At 33.5% G+C, this 19,412-nt stretch overlaps 1 protein-coding gene across 1 annotated transcript; it reads right to left on the bottom strand.

Moving 5' to 3' along the window:
- Positions 1-5,985: 5,985 nt before the first annotated feature.
- On the bottom strand, positions 5,986-13,923 carry LOC114246625 (queuine tRNA-ribosyltransferase accessory subunit 2). The gene is made up of 7 exons (XM_028179247.2): positions 13,571-13,923; positions 12,091-12,359; positions 10,871-11,052; positions 10,518-10,687; positions 10,147-10,349; positions 9,399-9,524; positions 5,986-8,964 (listed from the first exon to the last, which is right to left on the bottom strand). The coding sequence occupies exons 1-7, from the start codon at positions 13,685-13,687 to the stop codon at positions 8,733-8,735; spliced, it is 1,299 nt and encodes a 432-aa protein (XP_028035048.2). The 5' UTR covers positions 13,688-13,923; the 3' UTR covers positions 5,986-8,732.
- Positions 13,924-19,412: the final 5,489 nt, after the last annotated feature.

The following is a 19,412-nucleotide window of genomic DNA, read 5'->3' as shown; positions in this document are numbered from 1 at the left end:
CCAGCATACAACGGTGCTGTAACTACAATGATTACTTTATTAGGAAAAGCAAAATTGGTGTAAATAACAAATGCTAGAAAAATGCTGTTTTTCATGTTATTTACTTCAAGTAACCAGTTGTCTTTTTGAAAAAATAGGATTAATTCTATTGCTGTACAAAAATTTCTAATCGTCGTTGAGCCACGGGAATAGAACCATTCGACTGAGTTTTTTTTTCTGATTCCAAATATGAAATAAAAAAAAAATCGTGACTGATGTGGGTTACAGCAGGTTTGCTTTTTGCCGTCGATATACACATATGTTTAAGTACACACTACACCTACCAAGCTTCATCTCTGCACTCCCCTAAGGTAGATTGTTAGAGAATGCCTGTGGCATTAAGTCCTCCGTTATACTTTCTAGTATATGAAGTTAATCTATATCTATACTAATATTATAAAGAGGAAAGATTTGTTTGTTTGTTTGTTTCGAATAGGCTCCGAAACTACGGGACCGATTTGAAAAATTCTTTTTCCATTAGAAGCCGACATTGTCCCTGATGAACATAGGCTACTTTTAAAAAAAAAAAATATATATATTTTTTTGGTTTCATGTGTGTTTTAATGTTTCCGAAGCGAAGCGAGGGCGGGTCGCTAGTGAAGTTATAAATGAATTAAATAAAAAAAATAAAAAAAATCCAACTAATGTATTCGTACGACTGAGCAACCTTTAATCATTCCTAGAGGTTAAATCATAACCGATGCAGTAACAAAACCTGTTGCAAGTCATTTAACCTTGGGATTTTAAATTAAAGATTGCATTCTTTTGGTTAAAATGTATGCGTAGGTAGGAACACAATTCACATTCGGCGGCTCGTTCGAATATATTTCAAACAACGCACACAGCTTTATATACACCGTATAGAAACAGGAAAAGTACAACTCTTGATTTTTTTTTGTGGACAAGCTTACACTTCTTCAGTATGTACCTAGTCGTCGTTGGAACCCTTACAACATTAGAACATGAATATCAATCTTCTGACAGGCGGCCTAACTATTAGTTGTAATGTATCACCTTTCCAATTGGAAACAAGGTAATGCTTAGGGGCTGAAATAGGCAGAATAATAGTACCGTCGTTACAGTACGTCTGATAGCCAGTAATTATGCAAATTTAGAAATTTTCCGATTTTGGTGTTTATTACTCATTTGGTGCAATTTACTGGCGTCAACGGGCGACCGAACTTAAATTGAATGTAGTGTTAATGCTTACAGGAAACCATATATAATATATCATGATACACCTAAATGTCATCGTTCGCTGTTGTGTCCAATTAACAAATTTGTTTCAAAAACAGGAAATGCGAGGGATTATTTTAAATAATTTCTCAGAGAACTTCCTCGTACATAGACCACAGTATAAAATAGATGTGCACTAGGAATAATAAACGCAAAAATAATAATTTAATTTATTGTTGTGTTTTACAACTTAATTCCAATAATAAATCAAATCAAATCAAAAAAAAATTATTCAACATAAATGAAAGTGCATACTTGTTGAACGTCAAAAGAACTACCACTAATTCACAAGAACTAGCCTCCGTCCTGAGAAGAATTGGCAAGAAACTCAGCGGGCATATTTTTTTTTTTTTTTAAATATTAGAATATTTTTTTAATATTAGATTAATAAAGGTTTTTTTTTTCTTTTCCTACCTAAGCTGAGAGCCTTGAGAGGCTATTTCAGCGTAACCTTAACTAGTGGGTGAGCTCACGGGGCTCAAACCTGACGATGTTGCTAACACGAACCCTAGCAAGAGCTGTGCTTCGCAGAATCTACCACCGGATCGGAAGCGCGACCCACTGAGAAGATCCGGCGAGAAACTCAGTGGGCCGTTAACCCTCAGGTTAATTTACCCGTCGCTCGCGACGAAGGGCTCGACGAGAATGATGACCAGTGCTTGAGGTACCTAAAAGCACCGTTAGTGGATCGTGAGGATCCTAAATGACGTGATTGGGGCGACGTAGACTGCTTTCCATTCTGTCCGGGTCATTCGTTCGTTGGTCCTCTAATCTCTAGCGTCGGTTATGTTTTTACTAGACAATAATCACTACTGACCTTCATCGTCAGTCTTTGACGGCATTAATAAATAAAGTTGCTAAAAATGTTATTACTCACTATACGACACGGGGTCGATAGAAATCGACAACCATGTTCTATTTAAAATTATTTATTTTCAATTCCATGTGATGTGTTCCAGGTACCATTCCCTAGGACATGTATTAGTTACGATACCAGGCTCTCACAGATAAATGTATCTTAATTCAGTTAAATATTGATCACCCTGAAATACAAAAAAAGAAGGGTCGAAAAGAATAGGTCGGTATTTTTAAAATAAAAAGAAGTTTGTGAAGTTTTGAACTAATACCTATATTTCTTTTTGTGCATTCAGAGAACTGACTGCCTTTAATTTTTTTTTATTTTTAACCAGCAAGTCCTTATCACAGTTCGGTGATTACAGCCTATTTGCTGAAAGAGCTGGACGAATAAATATTCATAGAAAAAAAGAAGTAGGTACTTATTACCTACTTTTTTTAATTTATTGCTTAGGTGGGTGGACGAGCTCACGACCCACCTGGTGTTAAGTGATTACCGGAGCCCATAGACGTTTATAACGTAAATGCCATCATCTACCTTAAGATATGAGTTCTAAGGTCTCAGTAGGTATAGTTACAACGGCTGCCCCATCCTTCAAACCGAAACGCATTACTGCTTCACGGCAGAAATAGGCGGCTCGTGCGGACTCACAAGACGTCCTACCACCACTACTTAGAAAATATGTTGTATTGTGTAAAAATATATCTATAGCAAACTGGCATTCCGACCGCGCGGACTGCATTTTATATTGCATAGGCAGCAGTGAGATGAACCTTAGCATAAATAACATCCAAAGTTCGAACTACTACGAGATTTTTTTAAAACGTAATATATACATAGTTGCATTCACTCGTAGTTATAATATCAGTATGAATTAGTAGCCTATTAATATTTTTTTACGTTTATCAAAAATTTAACACACCCAGAAAATACATAAATCAAGACGATAAATCAATTTTCTTAAGCCGTTGTTGGAGGTTGTTCTCAATGGTTCATGACGTCACCGTATTTTTTTACATCCTTTTAGAACTATTTTCGAAACATTTTTTTTTTAATTAAACCCAATCCTGTGGTTTCTATGAAAGTAAACATCTTTTTGGTAGATGAAAACCAGGTAAATTACGTGCGATTTCGAGGGCGATCATATCAACTTAATGAAGATAGGTCCACAAATAATACAAAAAAATGGGCTTTAAATTTTATTATTCCAAATTAAAAGCTAAACATCGATTGGTATTAAATCATCAAATCAAATGGAAGGTGTTTCAAATTTTTTATTATATCATAAAAAAACGCAGGTTTTACATTCATAGGTTTGCCATAAAATTGTGATAAATAAATTGATGAACAATAAATCAAATTATTTAATTTGCGCAATTGTTATACGATAGGTACCTATTGGATCAGACAAAAAAAAACACACACTTGTGCATATTTAATGTAAATTCTTTGCACAATGTTTTTGGTCTGTATTTAATTTAATTGCCTTTTTTCCTACCTATTCGTTACACCCTGGCGGGGTTTAATATGTTCTATACTATTTATTGAACATTCATGATGAAGAACGTAACCGGGACTTATACATGAATCTGTATATTTTATTGTAAACCATAATTTTTATAGTAACATATCCAATATCCAATCAAAGCATTTGAATTGCAAATCAATTGAAAGCTGAATTTACTCGTTGTAACCGTAAAATGTCCGGCGTCGACCCAAAATAGTATAAATAAAGTGATCATTTTAAACATGGCTGTCTTCAAGTCGTATGGTTATCGTAAATAATAACTCGGAGTTCTGGTAATTTTAATTTAAATCTTCCTCAATCACAAAACAACGATTCAATTCGCCGCCATGTTCTTTTGTGAATATCTTTTTATATTCATTTTATATTAAGGATTCCAGTCAGTAGTGGATTTACACTAGGGGCAGTCGGGACAAGTGCCCAGGGCGGCAAAATGTTGAAAGTACTTTTTTTTCAGTTTTATCAAGATTGCTCAATATAATTAATTAATTCTATTAAGTTATAATTTTTTGTTTTATTGATAATTCAACAAATTCAATACATTCATTATTTGTGAATTATAATTTTGGCACTTTTAGTAAAAAGTAATAATCAAAATGATTTAATCAATTTTATTTCCTTGGACATTTAAAATGATAATCGATTTTGCCATTTTCTGGAATTAAAGAAATTCAATTAGTTGTTTTTTTGATGTAATATAATTATGAGTCACCATTAGTGCAAAATTTATAATTGTTACAAAAAAAAACAAATATTTATTTATGTTTTTGGAAGATATAATAACATATTATAATAAAGTTTCTGCAATAAATTAGTTATTTTAATTTTGAAAAATAAAATATACGAGGGGTGCACTAAAAGTATCGGGAATGGAATATTTCCACTGTTCCTGTCATATTAAAATATTTTTAATTGAAAACTCCTTGGTTTTAAAAAACCGAATACAATTTATTTATTAAAAAAATATTCTCGGTCTTGTCACGAGGTTTTGTCAAACTTGTTTAGTCCTTGAGAAAATGGAATTGACTCGAGAAAATTCAAGAGCGATGATTTATTATGACTTTCGAAGTGGTTTAACACAAAAACAGTGTGTTGACCGGATGATTTCTGCATTTGGTGATGAAGCCCCATCCAAAACCACAATTTATCGCTGGTTTGCTGAGTTTCAACGTGGACGTGTCAAGCTCAGTGATGATCCCCGTCAAGGTCGTCCAAAAACTGCAGTCACCCAAGAAAACGTTGATGCTGTGCGTAAGCTGATTGAGGAAGATCGACATGTGACATACCGCGAAATTCAGACAACTTTAGACATTGGCATGAGTCAAATACAAATAATCTTGCATGAACAATTAGGTGTAAAAAAGTTCATCAGGTGACGAATCCTGGATATATGCGTACGAACCTGAAACAAAAAACCAATCACGAGTTTGGGTGTTCGAAAATGAGTTAAAGCCAACAAAAATTGTTCGTTCACCGAGTGTTGCAAAAAGAATGGTGGCCACGTTTGTCTCCAAAACCGGCCATGTTACGACTATTCCTCTTGAGGGACAAAGAACGGTTAATGCAGAATGGCATGCTAGCAATTGTTTGCCACAGGTCGTTTCTGAACTCCGTAAAGAGAACTGCAACCGCAGCATCATCCTCCATCACGACAATGCGAGTTCTCACACCGCGCACAGAACAAAAGAGTTTTTAGAGTAAGAAGACATAGAATTATTAGACCATCCGCCGTACAGCCCCGACCTAAGCCCTAATGATTTCTATACTTTCCCTAAAATAAAGAATAAATTGCGTGGACAGAGATTTTCATCACCTGAAGAAGCTGTGGACGCCTACAAAACGGCCATTTTGGAGACCCCAACTTCCGAATGGAATGGTTGCTTCAATGATTGGTTCCATCGTATGGAAAAATGTGTCATATTTCGCGGAGAATACTTCGGAAAGCAATAAATACATTTTTAGATAGTAATGTTGTGTCACTTCGTTAATTCCCGAAATTTTCAGTGCCGCCTATGTATAAACTATAAGTTTAGGTAAAATTCCAGTATTGGGGCGGATTTATTTCCGGTGCCCAGGAGCGGCATCAAGTCTAAATCCGGCCCTGATTCCAGCAACACTGCTCGTTCATTCGATTAATGTTTACAATTTCAGGAATTTTATTGTACTTATTTACAACCGATGAGCGATGTTTTGTTTTCTTTTCGAATTCGTCGCTAAGGTTTATGGTATGTTAGTCTTAAGGCGATTGAACTTTCTTCTGACATCAGGTCATAGCTTGAGGAATTTTATTATGGGAGGTAGTTAAATAAATAAACTATCACCTGAAAGGTTATTTCTATTCATTTTTAATATCTTGAAACGTTCTTTGTTTTAACAAGAATACATTGTTGCTTTCTGAACAGCATGGTTGATTAGTACAAAACTTAATACCAAAGAGTTAAGATAACTGTTTTATTTCAAAAACTAACACTACCGAGCTTTCTATTAAGTAAAATGGCTTTATTGATTAACAGTGATATTATTATTTGCGAAATTACTAGTGGTATGGCTTCTTATAGGTCCTCACGGGTAGATACTACCATCCTGCCTATTTGTGCCTATACAATCGCGTCTTACATCTCGTAACACTGGGTGGCAGCATTCACATTGTGATATCTATGGGTTCCGGTAATATCCACCGGGTTGGCTATGAGCTCACGTGTATCTAACGTAAAAACGATTCTTATGCGGTTTTCCTAAATATTATCACAATCCATTGCGGTTTTCCTAAATATTATCACAATCCATTGGGATTCAACAACATTAATCAGGAAATTTCTATGGTAAAAATTTGTTTATGCTGGAAGCAGGAAATCGTATTCCCAATAACCTGACCTCGAATTATTTCTAAGTACTCAATTTAAAGATATAATATATCACAGGGAATTTGTAAACTTGTTTTTAAACATAAAATTTTGGTATTTTTACCCAGTTTTTTGGTTAAGTATCGCTAGAACAAAACATTTAATTTAATCTTAGTTAATAAATAATAGGTATGTGATGCAAATGAACTCTTAATTTATATATTTGGTTACTAAATACTCAATCACTAAATATTAAGTTAATTTTAGATAAGTAGTACGCATGGAATTATACAATCGGAGCGTCATAAAAAAAAAACACTAAAGAAAAAATAAACAACTTAATATTAAAACTTGATGGACGAAAACTTATTGTAACAAAAATACATCATTGATGTAATCAGGAACTTATCAATATATATTTACCAGAAGCATTTTGCTGTGATGTATGCATTTGATAATAATATCAAAAAGTATTTTTTTAATGTCGGTTACAGTAATCGTGACAAAATAAAACTCTCAATCCACTCACTGCAACTATTTAAAACGTTCCGAACGAATAAATTTGATACTATAATGCGTAAATTATATTTATTTTTTAAATGGCACTAAAAGCTTGGACAATTAAGTTTATTTCGTTAGTTCTTCTCAGAACTTTTGCATGTTGAATTTCGAAAATGTTGTTTAGCGTAGGTTCCACACAAGAATTATGGAAACATCCAAAAACAAACACAGTTTGATTAACTATTAATTTTGAAATAAATTATCAATAACAGTATCAAGTGCAAAACAAAGAATCTCTATCCGCACCCTTAATCCTAAAAAACTATCCTATCCTAAAAATCAGTTGGTGGAAAGATTGTCTCTATAAAAAAAAAACAGTTTTACTTTTAAATTGTTTTCTTGTAAATTCTTTAAAGAAATCTTATCCTACTATTGGTCGCTTGGGGATCTTTAATACTATTAAAACCGATGAAATTGTTGATATTCATTATGCCTTCAGTGTCAATATACAAATCTGACCGTTATTACTATTCAACAACAGAGACATCTTAATCACAAGCAACATAATTTTTGCAGAGGACTAAACCAATATTATTTATTAATTTTCGAATAGAAAACTTTTTTTAAATGGTCATTCGATAAGATTTGGACCGTATTTGACACTAAAAAGAATGTCGTCTTCCTAGTACCACATTTATGAAGGTGTATTTAACAAACTATACTTGCTGCTTTGAAAAAAGTATTCCAAAATCGCGTTGTCCGAGTGATCTAATTTGCAACGTCTACAATTTGATACCTCATCGGTTTTACGTGTTTCTTGACTTTGTGTCATGAAAAACTGGTTCCAATAAAATAAATTAAAAGAATAACAAAAAAAAAATAGTTGACATTTTTTACTTTTTCAAAAGTTCTAATTACAAATCGTGAACCACTTTTGAATTTTCAATACTTATACGTACATGGAATGTTTTAGGACATACGAGAACGCATCTATAGTGGAATACATGAAATATGTGTCATTTACAAGTATCCTACTAATTACTGCTAATGTCTTATTAGCGTGCTCCGAACAAGCAGCCAAACGAAACTACATTTTCCTCCTTAAGAAAGAGCAAACGTTAGAGGGCACGCGTGCCGTTCTTTGTACATACTCTTGTTATAACATTATTTAAAACCAAATTAACAATAGGCATAATAATTAACACGTAACGTTCTATGAAAATTAGATCTAAATTGGTTTAGGAATTGATTAGGCATGCGCAAAAGTCACAGACAGACAAATCTATTCACGTTCTATTTGTCGATTTAAATTTTCTAAGAAATTGTTTTTTATAATAAGATACTGCTCAAAGAATTCTTCGACTGAATAGATGGCTCTTTCGTTAAACTAAAATACGCTACATATGAATTCTTTTTCTCTAAGATTTTATATTTTACAATCACATAACCTAGTTATTATGCAAACTCGACAAATATTCTAATACAGAAAAATACATTTCATTACTTTACAGAGATTTAGCTAGATGACAAAAAAAATCATAATGGCAAATATACATTAGAAGTTTTTGAAGTTGGTTTGAAACAAAATTATGCATTTACGTAAATTTAACATTTTGCTGTCATCACACTGAACTAAGACAATATTTGTTTCAATCTATTCTAGTATATTAATCTATTCATAATTACATAATACTATCTAGGTGTAGTTACTAACTCCGCTTACGAATACAAACTACTCTATAATTGTACCATTAACTTCAGTCTTGACATTATCACCAATTCTCAGTTTAATTTTCTTTTTATCCTGCACAAGAGCTGGAGCTGTCTTGTTTTCTTCATTATCCAATTTCGGATTTATATTTTCATATTGTGTTATAATATGTTTCTTGTAAATATTGAATGTAGAAGCGCTGATGTGTAGACGAGCTTGCACGAAGAATTCATTAAAATGATGTAGATTGTGTCTGAAAATACAAATTATCTCTTTAGATGTTGGTTGGCGAGAAAAATCAGCTGTGCCTTTTTTTCCAAATAAAATTTGCAAAGACAAAATTGAGTGACTGAAAATTACAGTGTAATAAATATATATTGATATTGTGTTTTGAATTTCTTAGTGTTTGTTTGTTATGTAAAATGTGTTTGATGTATTTCTCTAATCAGCATGATAATAATTGTGGACGATTTTGATAAATTTACAGTGCCTCCATTTCCAGTGATAAATTAAAAATTTATGGGACACGCCGGTGGTAGAGAAGATATTATTTAGAATCATCCAGAGAGGAAACAAAAGAATATATTTATTTTGACATAACATAATTTGTAACTAATAAATTGAAATTTAAAACTGGAGTCCTGAATAGAATATTAATAACCATGTAACAATACATTCATAACTTACATGCTCAACAAAACAGATGCCAGCATCTCTCTTGTATTTAAAAGATGCCTAATATATGCACGTGTGTGTTTTTTACATGTCAAACATTCGCATCCTTCCAGTATAGGTTTGAAATCTTCATTATACCTGAAATTATTGTAAAACATTCATTTTGTGCATTTTTTATTAGTAGAGTTAATAAAACAAGTCAAAATAGAAAGCAGCATTGTAACTCGTTACTAACCATAGCAACTAGTGAACAATGGCATTGTACACAAATTGTAGAAAGAATTTTATATTAGTTTCAATTCATAATAATATCGAAAATACTAAATGTTTTTTCAAAGGGACAGTAATTGGAAGTATTTTTATGCTCTAGATGGGCGGAGCTGACGGTTTACCTGAGCGATGGTAGACATCATGACGTGTTTTATTCGATATTTTTGTTAATTTTTCACATTTTCTTTAATCATGTGATCTTCTTTATCATGGAAGTTATTCATGAGCATGTGTTAAATATTTACTTTAAAAATTGGCATCTGTTATTGGATTTGGAAGTACAGTTAATAATGCAACAAATAATTTTTATATTTATTAATTTGTACTAACCTCAATGCTAGGTGCATATTCAAATATAATGAAGACTTGAAGCTACTTTATTATGTATTACAATCACCGGTATCACCACCAAGTATTTAAGGTCTAAAGGCTTCAGTTACCTCTTAATATTATGCGAGCTACTTGTCTAAATCTTAAATATCTATCATACCTAATGTCATTAAGGTCCATGATACATGGATCTCCACTATATCGATACACATCAAAATTTAAAGACAATGCATGTCCCTTATTTGTGAGTTTTATTGGATATGAACCATCAAACACATCCCAACCATGCTCTATTGCTGTTACTATGACTGCAGGATTCCAAGAACCTTCAACAATACGAAGTAGATCATTTGGTAGTGAGCCCTGAAACCCAAAAAACAATTTCTAAACACATCACAAAGTAATAAGAAGGATTACAATATTATAATCTATAATTTATTGATGTTGTCTATAATTTTAAATGTGTCTTTTGTCTTAAGAAACATATGTAAGTGTAAACAGTTCTTATTCAATTATTAATATTTTACTTACACCAACTCTACTGAATATTTCTTTCAGCTTATCAAGAGAAACTTCATATGACTCCTTGCTTCCATCAGTAAGACCAGCTAATGCAACTCCAACTAATGTTTCTTTGTATTTCAGGATATGTCGGATGCATTCCTCACATTTATGTGGTATGTTCGCAGCAACTATCACACCTATCAATATATTTAATTAGGTTTCTCCAGATGTTACATTATTTCATAATGTACTGTATATCTTATATATATACATTTTACATGTATGGACTTTACTTCTTTAAATTATCTTTAATCCTCAGTATTGAATTCTGTCTGACAAAAATTAAGCAAAAACAATAGTTGTATGATAAAATTACAAACCTACAAGGGAGCTTTGTTGAAGTTCTTCAGAAGCTTTATATTTATTTATGCATGAATCAAGCAAAGCTATTGTCCTCTCTACAGACTTGACAATTCTTTTTGGTTTTTCATTTAGAGAGATACGTCCATCTGAAGCAGCCAAAATTATATCAGGTTTAAATGTCTCCATTAAATCCATATATCTGAAAATTTAAATTTTGTAATTCTTATATTTTTTTTAGTTCATCACTTTTCATAGTAGAGGAAGTAATTTTTCAACTATCTATGGCTATCAAAATAATTGATGACAGAGATTGATGGTGCTCTTAAAATGCCTTCTACCCACAAGAAGGCGCATTTGGGGAGATCGATTTGCAGAGAAGTATCAGCAGCTACCCCACTCTATTGTTGGACCTATAAATATACAGTGTTGGTTGATAATGATCTAAACAGCAAAGATCTACTTTTTACATGAAAAGTAAATCTCTATATGATGAGCAGACAATAAATTGGACTTGTGTACATGAATTAAAAAAATAATTTGTTCCAAATACCACTTTTCACTATGTACTGAGTGCAGGATATCTTTTTTTATTATTAAACAGGAGAAAACTGGAAAAGCCTGAATCCCAGAATTTGGATGACAATTTAACAGATATTACTATCTAAAAATGACACTTCCTAGCTGGAAGAGTGAGGTATGGTCAGGTGACTGCAATATGAAGTTATTTATATGAGTTTTTTGATGTGATTAAAAGTTTGTTAATAAATCAACATTCCACTTTGTTTGCAGTGGTTAATAAACCTGATTATTGAACAAGTATTTCACTATATATCAGAGTTAGATTTTCAGATTAAAGATTTGGATTCAATATTTTATTAAGGATTTCAGTTTCAGGTTCTAGGTCTTTTATGTGTTATGCATTTAAAAAATTTAAATAGTTAATTAATATATAGTCTTAAGTCTACTCAGGAATGTAACACCATATTGCCTATTTCTGTTGCAAAGCAGTTAAGGCTTTTATGTGAAACAGATGTGACAATATATTTTATACTCTACAGTCAAGATTATGACCTCATTTTCTAAAGTAGGTGACAGCAAGTATTATTGTTTGATGCCTATGAGTTAATAGTAGCCACTATAAGCTGAGTGGGTGGTGAGCGGTTCACCCACATGTGTAACAAATAAAAGCTATTTTTAATAATATAAAGCTAATTACTAAATAAAAGCAAATACATACTTATCTGCAGTTATCATTTTCTTTCCATTCTTAGTCCAAAGTGGCAATTTGCCTAGTTCAAAATGCCCAGGTGGAACTATTTCATTTATGTTATATAAAGTTGCACATATCACATGTTTTGGTAATCCAGCAAACTTTGCAACACCTTCTCCTTGGGCTTTTACTCCATTTTCTAATTGTACTGAATTGGATAATGGGAGCCACAGTAATTGTGTATCAGGGAATACTTTAGCTAACACTTCAGCTGTCAGATGAACTACACTGCCCCCCTGAAACAATAAATTTTAAATAATACCATTATATATCGATGCTTGAAAGGCAAACGTGACTAAGCGACAATGTGTGAACTTTATAGTAGATTAATTTAAAGTTGAAATACCTGAAAACAAAATTTATTTTAACGAATTTAGCTGTAGTAGAATCTAGCTAGTAGCTGTAGGATTGAAATTATTTTAATAGACCTAGAAATATATATTTTTTGCGCATCAAATATGGTTATTTCCTATCATTTATGTACAAAACAGTTATTGTCGCTTAGTCATGTTTGCCTTTCAAGCGTCCATATTTTTACTAGCCGTACTCACCCGCTTCACTGGGCATTTAAAATTAACATTATTATTAGGGAGTCCAACTCTCATATAAATATTAGCCTATCCATTAAGTATATGTATTTTCTACATGGATCCATGTTTCAAGTCAATCGGATGCATGATTCAGTAGTTATAATGGAACATCCGTAAAAACCACTGTAGATATTTATACATTAGTATAGATTAAGATCTATCGGCTTAACAGACAAAACTTAGTCATCATAGGCATGAACAATGTTATGGATGTATCTTATCCTATTTTTGTATACATGTGACAGTTACGGTATTTAAAAATTGTTTTAGCAATCAATACAAATCACAACTGAATGCAACTGCATTAAGTGTGGTAACATTTGTAAAAAACAACTAAGCAACAAAGGGCATAAATGATTAGTTAGATATATTTTATGACATCATTTTGTTGCAAGTTTTGTTTGACATGAAAAAATTTTTTAATTATTTATAGAATTTAAAACTGTAAACATTATTATAACATATCACACGAAGAGTTTTAACATGTTTTTATTTTTAAATATTTAATTATTGCTGGTTATCTATTGAATATGGTATGTATTTTGTATTTGTGATCTGTTTTGAGGATTTTAATATATCACAAATAAATGCCACTACTACAAAAAAATTTAGACATGGAAATTTAACATAAATTAAACCTGCCGAAAAGATTTCCTATTGAAAAATTTAATTCTTTGATTGTGTTAGAGACGTTACCTTCAAAGGTTAGAATAAAATTCGTAATGTAGGAATTTATTTTGAGTAAAGCATTATATAAGTTATTTTATATCTAAATAAAAGTGGTCATAATAGTAGTTCAGAAAAGTAATAACCTCAGCCACGCGTTTTTTTTATGTTTTAACTATTTGAAAACAAACCTGAGTCAATAAGGCGGCAGTTGGAGTTTCAATAATAGTTTTAGATGATTTAATAAATCCTGTTAAAGAGCCAATGCGTTCACTACCACAGTTTACTTGTTTAATATTAAAGCGCATCTTGATTAATGTTTCTTAAAGAACTCCACATATATAATATACAATATTAGTTTTTTGTATTGTTTTTAATCAATTTTAAACTCGATCACATGTGGAATGTGGATGTGGATGTGAATTTTTGTTTATTTATTATAATAACTCACTGTCGACGGCTTTCAGAATATACAGCCTAGCTTAATAAAATTAATACCAGTTCTAATAATTTGTGTCCTTGCGAATTACCTGTCATTAGTGTTGTCATATTTCGAAAGCCAGGTATCAAAATTTATTAAACAAAACATTATAGAATACCCAGACTTGCGATGCAAATATACCACCACTTTGGATCAAAAAGTATGCTTATCCTGCTTAGCTTTGAGACATCTGCATAGAATTATATCCCTCAATTTTTTTGAAGATACACTTTTGCGTAAAACTACCGGTTAATCGACAAGGAGATAAACATGCCAACATTGAAACTTGGCGGGAACGTAAAGAAAATATGAACTGTTTTATTTTCCGATAATGATAACTTAATAAGCGGAGCTTGTAAGTAGGAATTATGAAGTACAGAAAACGAAAACCAAAAAAATCTCATCGCTCCGTTTCATTAATTAATAAAATCATGGTTTCAGTCTTACATTACAATAAACGTAATTGTGTGGGCTACACTAAATATAATGTTTCAATAAGATTGTGGGAACGTATTGAAGCATTTGGGAAGAACTCGAGAAGACGTGCTTAACGATTTTATTTTTATAATATTGGAACGACCTTCCTTATGGTACGATGTGGAGGGGTACCCTAACCGGGAAAAAACGTCCGTAACGTAAGATTTTTATTAGTACTGCACACAGTGTACGACTTAACTTTGTAACCACGTACAAAGAATAACATATTTTTATTATATATTTTTTATAAATCATTGTGAATAAAATAAAGTTGATAGCTTTGTAAAGCATTTTTTTTTATCAATAAAAAAATCATAATAAAAAAATGTATACCCGAATAATTATTTTCTTTATACCCCAAATTGAACTTAAAATGAACATTTTATATTAAGGAACTTCGTTTCTATCCGGTGTACTACGACACCACACATCTTTTTTTACCCATACTTGTGTACTGGCACACATTGTAAATGGGTAATAAGCTACCAGTTTTCTTCTTATTCTTTTAGCCCAATGACCTCCACAGTTGGACATAGCCTCCCTTAAGCCTTGCCGTAACGACTGGTCCAGCGCTGCTTGCATCTAGCGGATTCCCGCGACATTCAACGGACCGTCGCGGCGTCGGTCCAACTTGTGGGAGGCCTACCCACGCTATGTCTTCCGGTACGCGGTCGCTCCTCGAGAGCTTTTTGGCTCCAACGGTAAGGATGTCCTCCGATGTCTCAGTTGTAACCAGAATATCCTCGGCAGACCGAAGCCCACTTCGATAAAGCGGCACGAGACAAGAACCCTCTCATCGTGGCCGCGGGTAACTACATTCCCGATCCTGCGGAAATAATGGAAAGCAGTCGACGTCGCCCCAAACACGTCATTTCGGATCCTTCCGATCCACTAACGGTGCTTTTACGTATCTCAAGCACCAGTCACCGTTCTCGTCGAACCCGTCGCTTGCGACGAAGGGTTCGATCAGTAAATTAACCCTCAGACACAGCCCACTGAGTTTCTCGCCGGATCTTCTCAGTGGGTCGCGTTTCCGATCCGGTGGTAGATTCTGCGAAGCACGGCTCTTACTAGGATTCGTGTTAGCAACGTCGTCAGCTTTGAGCCCCGTGAGCTCACCTACAAATGTTAGGGTGAAGCTGAAATAGCCTCTCAAGGCTATCAGCATAGGTAGGAAAAAAAAGACCAAAGCTATGTTATGTACTCACCGTTGATGTTGAAGTCTAGCCTTTTCCAGTCTAAAATTTGGCAAACATCACAGTTTTGGAGAAATTACCTCTCTCTGCATCATGCCACCCTGCACAAAATAGGTCCCGAAGCCCAGTTCTGTGATCGGACTGACATAGTGACGTTTTCATACAAACACTTCAGTACTTCGATGTACTGATAATCGACTTGACACCGTGAGAGAGCTACCAGTATTATATGTACGTTTAAACCGGAAGATAAATAAAATTAACAAATAAATGTATGCGTAACCTCGTGTCTGTCCAATGGACGAGTCAAATAAAAAAAATACCTCTACAGTAAGTTTGCCATGCAAAAACATAAAACAAAACTGTCGGATTAATTTTGTTGTTAGTTTATGTACTAGGTATGTGTTTTATGTGCATACATAGCAGACTACAGCTGTTCTAGTATTAAGCCCTGTGACACACAAAAAGGTTTGCCTCCTAAATTCAATACTGTGAATTTTCATCTTGGTGATTTGAAACCAGCGACCCGATTCGTCCTAACATCTTTTAAAAATAATATTAGGTATGCTTTGTTATTAGAAATGTCTGGGTACAAGATTAGGCAGGTAACTACATACATCAAAGTATTACAATTTTCATATTTTTTAGATCTATATCAGATAGCAAAATAATAATAGAATTTTAAAAGCCATGTCAACTTATGCCTGTTGCCAAAATAATAGTTAATATTTTATGTTCCCCCTTACAGTAAGCAAGGGTTGTATTTTCTCCCTATACATTTTATTGTTTCAGAGAACACTTTCCTGCTCAGGCTAATGATGAAATTAATTAACTTTGCTTGGCTTAATAGACGGGGTGTATTTACTAACGTTGCCACTTTGAATAACCCGCGGCTAGGAACTCTGCTATATACGATCAGAATGAATTGACTTTAAATTCTTAAGCTTTTAAATCATCTTTAATGAAATGATAATAAAACCCTTTGAAAAATTAAGCTGTACAAAAGTAATGTTCAACAATACCAGAGCACAGTGAGCCGGCTGCAATGGACCTGTTGTTTTTATTTTCCCCTACCTAATCCCTGATAGTCTAAGGGAGTATTTCAGCTAGGCAGGTGAGGTCACGGACCCAACTTGAGAGAATTGATAACACTGGTCTTGAGTAAGAGCAAGAGCGGTGCTTCCCAGAATTGACCATCGATCGGAATCTCTATAAAATTAAATTGACTATGATACTCTTTTAATGTAGACGGCATGCGTTTAGAACGTCTCTAATATAGTTCACAAAAATGCTAGTGGCGAATTTTCTCTTAAAAATGTACGTCTTACAAAAACTGGCTTGGCTAGAACGTTTAAAGGATTTTAATATTATTGTAAATTGAGATCAGTTTGAATGAGATTCACATTTTGTAACGCTGGTATGGATGGAATGACTACGTATAAGATACAATATAGAAGGAAGGGATGTGTGCAAGAAATTTGATGAAAAGTTTAAAAAATTTTGAAATAAGTTACCCGTGGGCAGGCGTAGTCATGCGCCGTGGCGCGTCTGTGCATTAATGCCTTACAACTTAAATGCGAGCTTGCATGTGGACCACTCGCTTATAACGAGTTTCGTCACAGAGCATGCCTATGGAAAAGTAGAGCAGTCAAATCTCTTTAAGATTGTTAATTAGACTTTTCAGTCTCAGTCACTTTTTCAACTAACGTTTTTTTATTCAGAATATTAACCGTTTATTTAAAAATGTTATATGTAACTAAAAGTAATTAAGTAAGGCTTTTAATAAGAAGTGTAAAGGTCATAATATGTGCTAGGTATATATGAGGCCGTCAGCGCAAAAGTGGCTTAAGCTTACTATAGTTAGTAGTATGGAAATAACAAGGCGTGGATTTATTTTTACACTGCTTCGCACGCAAAAACAATACGCGCAAACATAATGTTTACAAAGCCACCTGTTATCTATGGGTGAAACTAGGGATAGGCCGATTTTGCATCATAATTTATTATGTTTTAAATAATGTAATACATAGGCACGAATATGAAAAATTGTGCTGACGGCCTCATATAATAGATAATAGATAATAATATAATAATGTAATAAATGGTTCTCTCGCTACCATGCTTCGCGTCGATTTTGAATCAGGTACCTACCAATTTTGTATGTAATTTTCTACCGGAAATTATGAACAATTTGGATGTAATATCGTGTAAAACAAATTAGCCATAATTAAGTACCTACTGAATGTATCTATATAATTAACTGGATATGTTATTCTGTCCGTATTTGCAGTATGTAGTATTTGTGAATTCCGATTTTAAGGATAAGACTTGGATCTAAATTCAAAGAGGGGCAGTGGGCGATAGACGTCTATGGGTTCAGAAAATAGCTTAATACTAAGTTAACCATGGGTTAGTAATGGACGACAAAAACAGAAATATATTTTTGAATTCAAACATTACCTTTGTTGGCTAAATTATTACATAAATATCTTAATGTATCTATGATTCTAAAAAAAACAAATTTTAATAGAAAGGCGATGTGAACTATCACAGCGTGTCTCATCTACAATATTAATATTTTCATCTGTTGTAACTCTTCAAGCTTCTGTTGCTAAAAGTCTGGAAGCCTTTGTGTTGGCGCTGAAATCCAGAGCCACTTCTAGTTCTAGTACCCCCATATAAAACTTTGTTTACACATCTACAACATTGTACAACAATATTAATTACAGATTTTTACGTCTTACTTAATTTGAAGAAAAAATATATATATACATATATGCGTATAGCTTTCGTTTACCTATTCAATAACGTGTCGTCTTATTTACAAATTTAATATTCAACATCTTTCCACAGCGGCTTCATACGCCATATTTAAATTACTTCTCTCAAAGCGAGATTATGTTTAGCGGGGTTAAAAGGGAAATTTCACTTAATGTTCACTCCACATCCCGTAATTTCTTTAACTCAACCGACACTCGGCATTTTACTGCATAAATATCTCGTTATTTCAATTTAGATGTCGCATTTGTGTAACGAAGACACCTTTTTGCAGATATTTTTACTTCGAAGGATCTTTTACCGTTCATTAATTTTTTTAATTTCATGATTCCCTCAAAATAACTAGTCAGCAGATTATTTCGCTAATACAGATTTTATGACTCAATACATTTGGTTTGTAATAATGTAAGTATTCATTCCCGATCCTGCGGACAGAATGGAAAGCAGTCGACGTCGCCCAAAACACGTCATCTCGGATCCTCCCGATCCACTAACGGTGCTTCTAGGTACTTCAAGCACCGGTCACCGTTCTCGTCGAACACGTCGCTTGCGACAAAGGGCTCGACGAGTAAATTAACTCTCAGACACAGCCCACTGAGTTTCTCGCCGGATCTTCTCAGTGGGTCGCGTTTCCGATCCGGTGGTAGATTCTGCGAAGCACGACTCTTGCTAGGGTTCGTGTTAGCATCGTCGTCAGGTTTGAGCCCCGTGAGCTCACCTACTAGTTAAGGTTCCGCTGGAATAGCCTCTCTAGGCTACCAGCTTACGTAGGAAAAAAAAAAACAAAAAATAATGTAACTTTTTATTCGTTACTTTTTTTATTGGTCTAGATGGGTTATTATTATTAGCTTATGACTTATCTGGGGCTTAGAGGTTAACGAAGCACATATACATATGTACATACTACATCACACTGTGGTCTTGATCTACGCTGATGACATTATGACCAACTCCAACGGTCTACTACTGGTAGGTAAATACTATTGATCTTATCTAATGTTATTGTGTCTTCATCATGAAAGTCGTTCAGCTAATATTTTATGATAGGCATAATTAGTTGAGTCGTTATGCCGGCACGTCTAACGCCATCTGTTGTCAAAT

Source organism: Bombyx mandarina, chromosome 05 (genome assembly GCF_030267445.1).
Source record: "Bombyx mandarina strain Sakado chromosome 05, ASM3026744v2".
NCBI lineage: Eukaryota > Metazoa > Arthropoda > Insecta > Lepidoptera > Bombycidae > Bombyx > Bombyx mandarina.
Note: the sequence above shows the minus strand (reverse complement) of the source record. Positions and strands in the feature narration are given on the sequence as shown.

Excerpts from the sequence above, each read along its gene's own strand:
- LOC114246625 (XM_028179247.2), bottom strand. The coding sequence starts at position 13,687 with ATGCGCTTTAATATTAAACAAGTAAACTGTGGTAGTGAACGCATTGGC. Across the intron at positions 11,053-12,090 it reads AAAATGATAACTGCAGATAA|ATATATGGATTTAATGGAGA; the intron begins GTATGTATTTGC and ends TTAAATTTTCAG. Across the intron at positions 10,350-10,517 it reads AAATATTCAGTAGAGTTGGT|GGCTCACTACCAAATGATCT; the intron begins GTAAGTAAAATA and ends TTTGGGTTTCAG.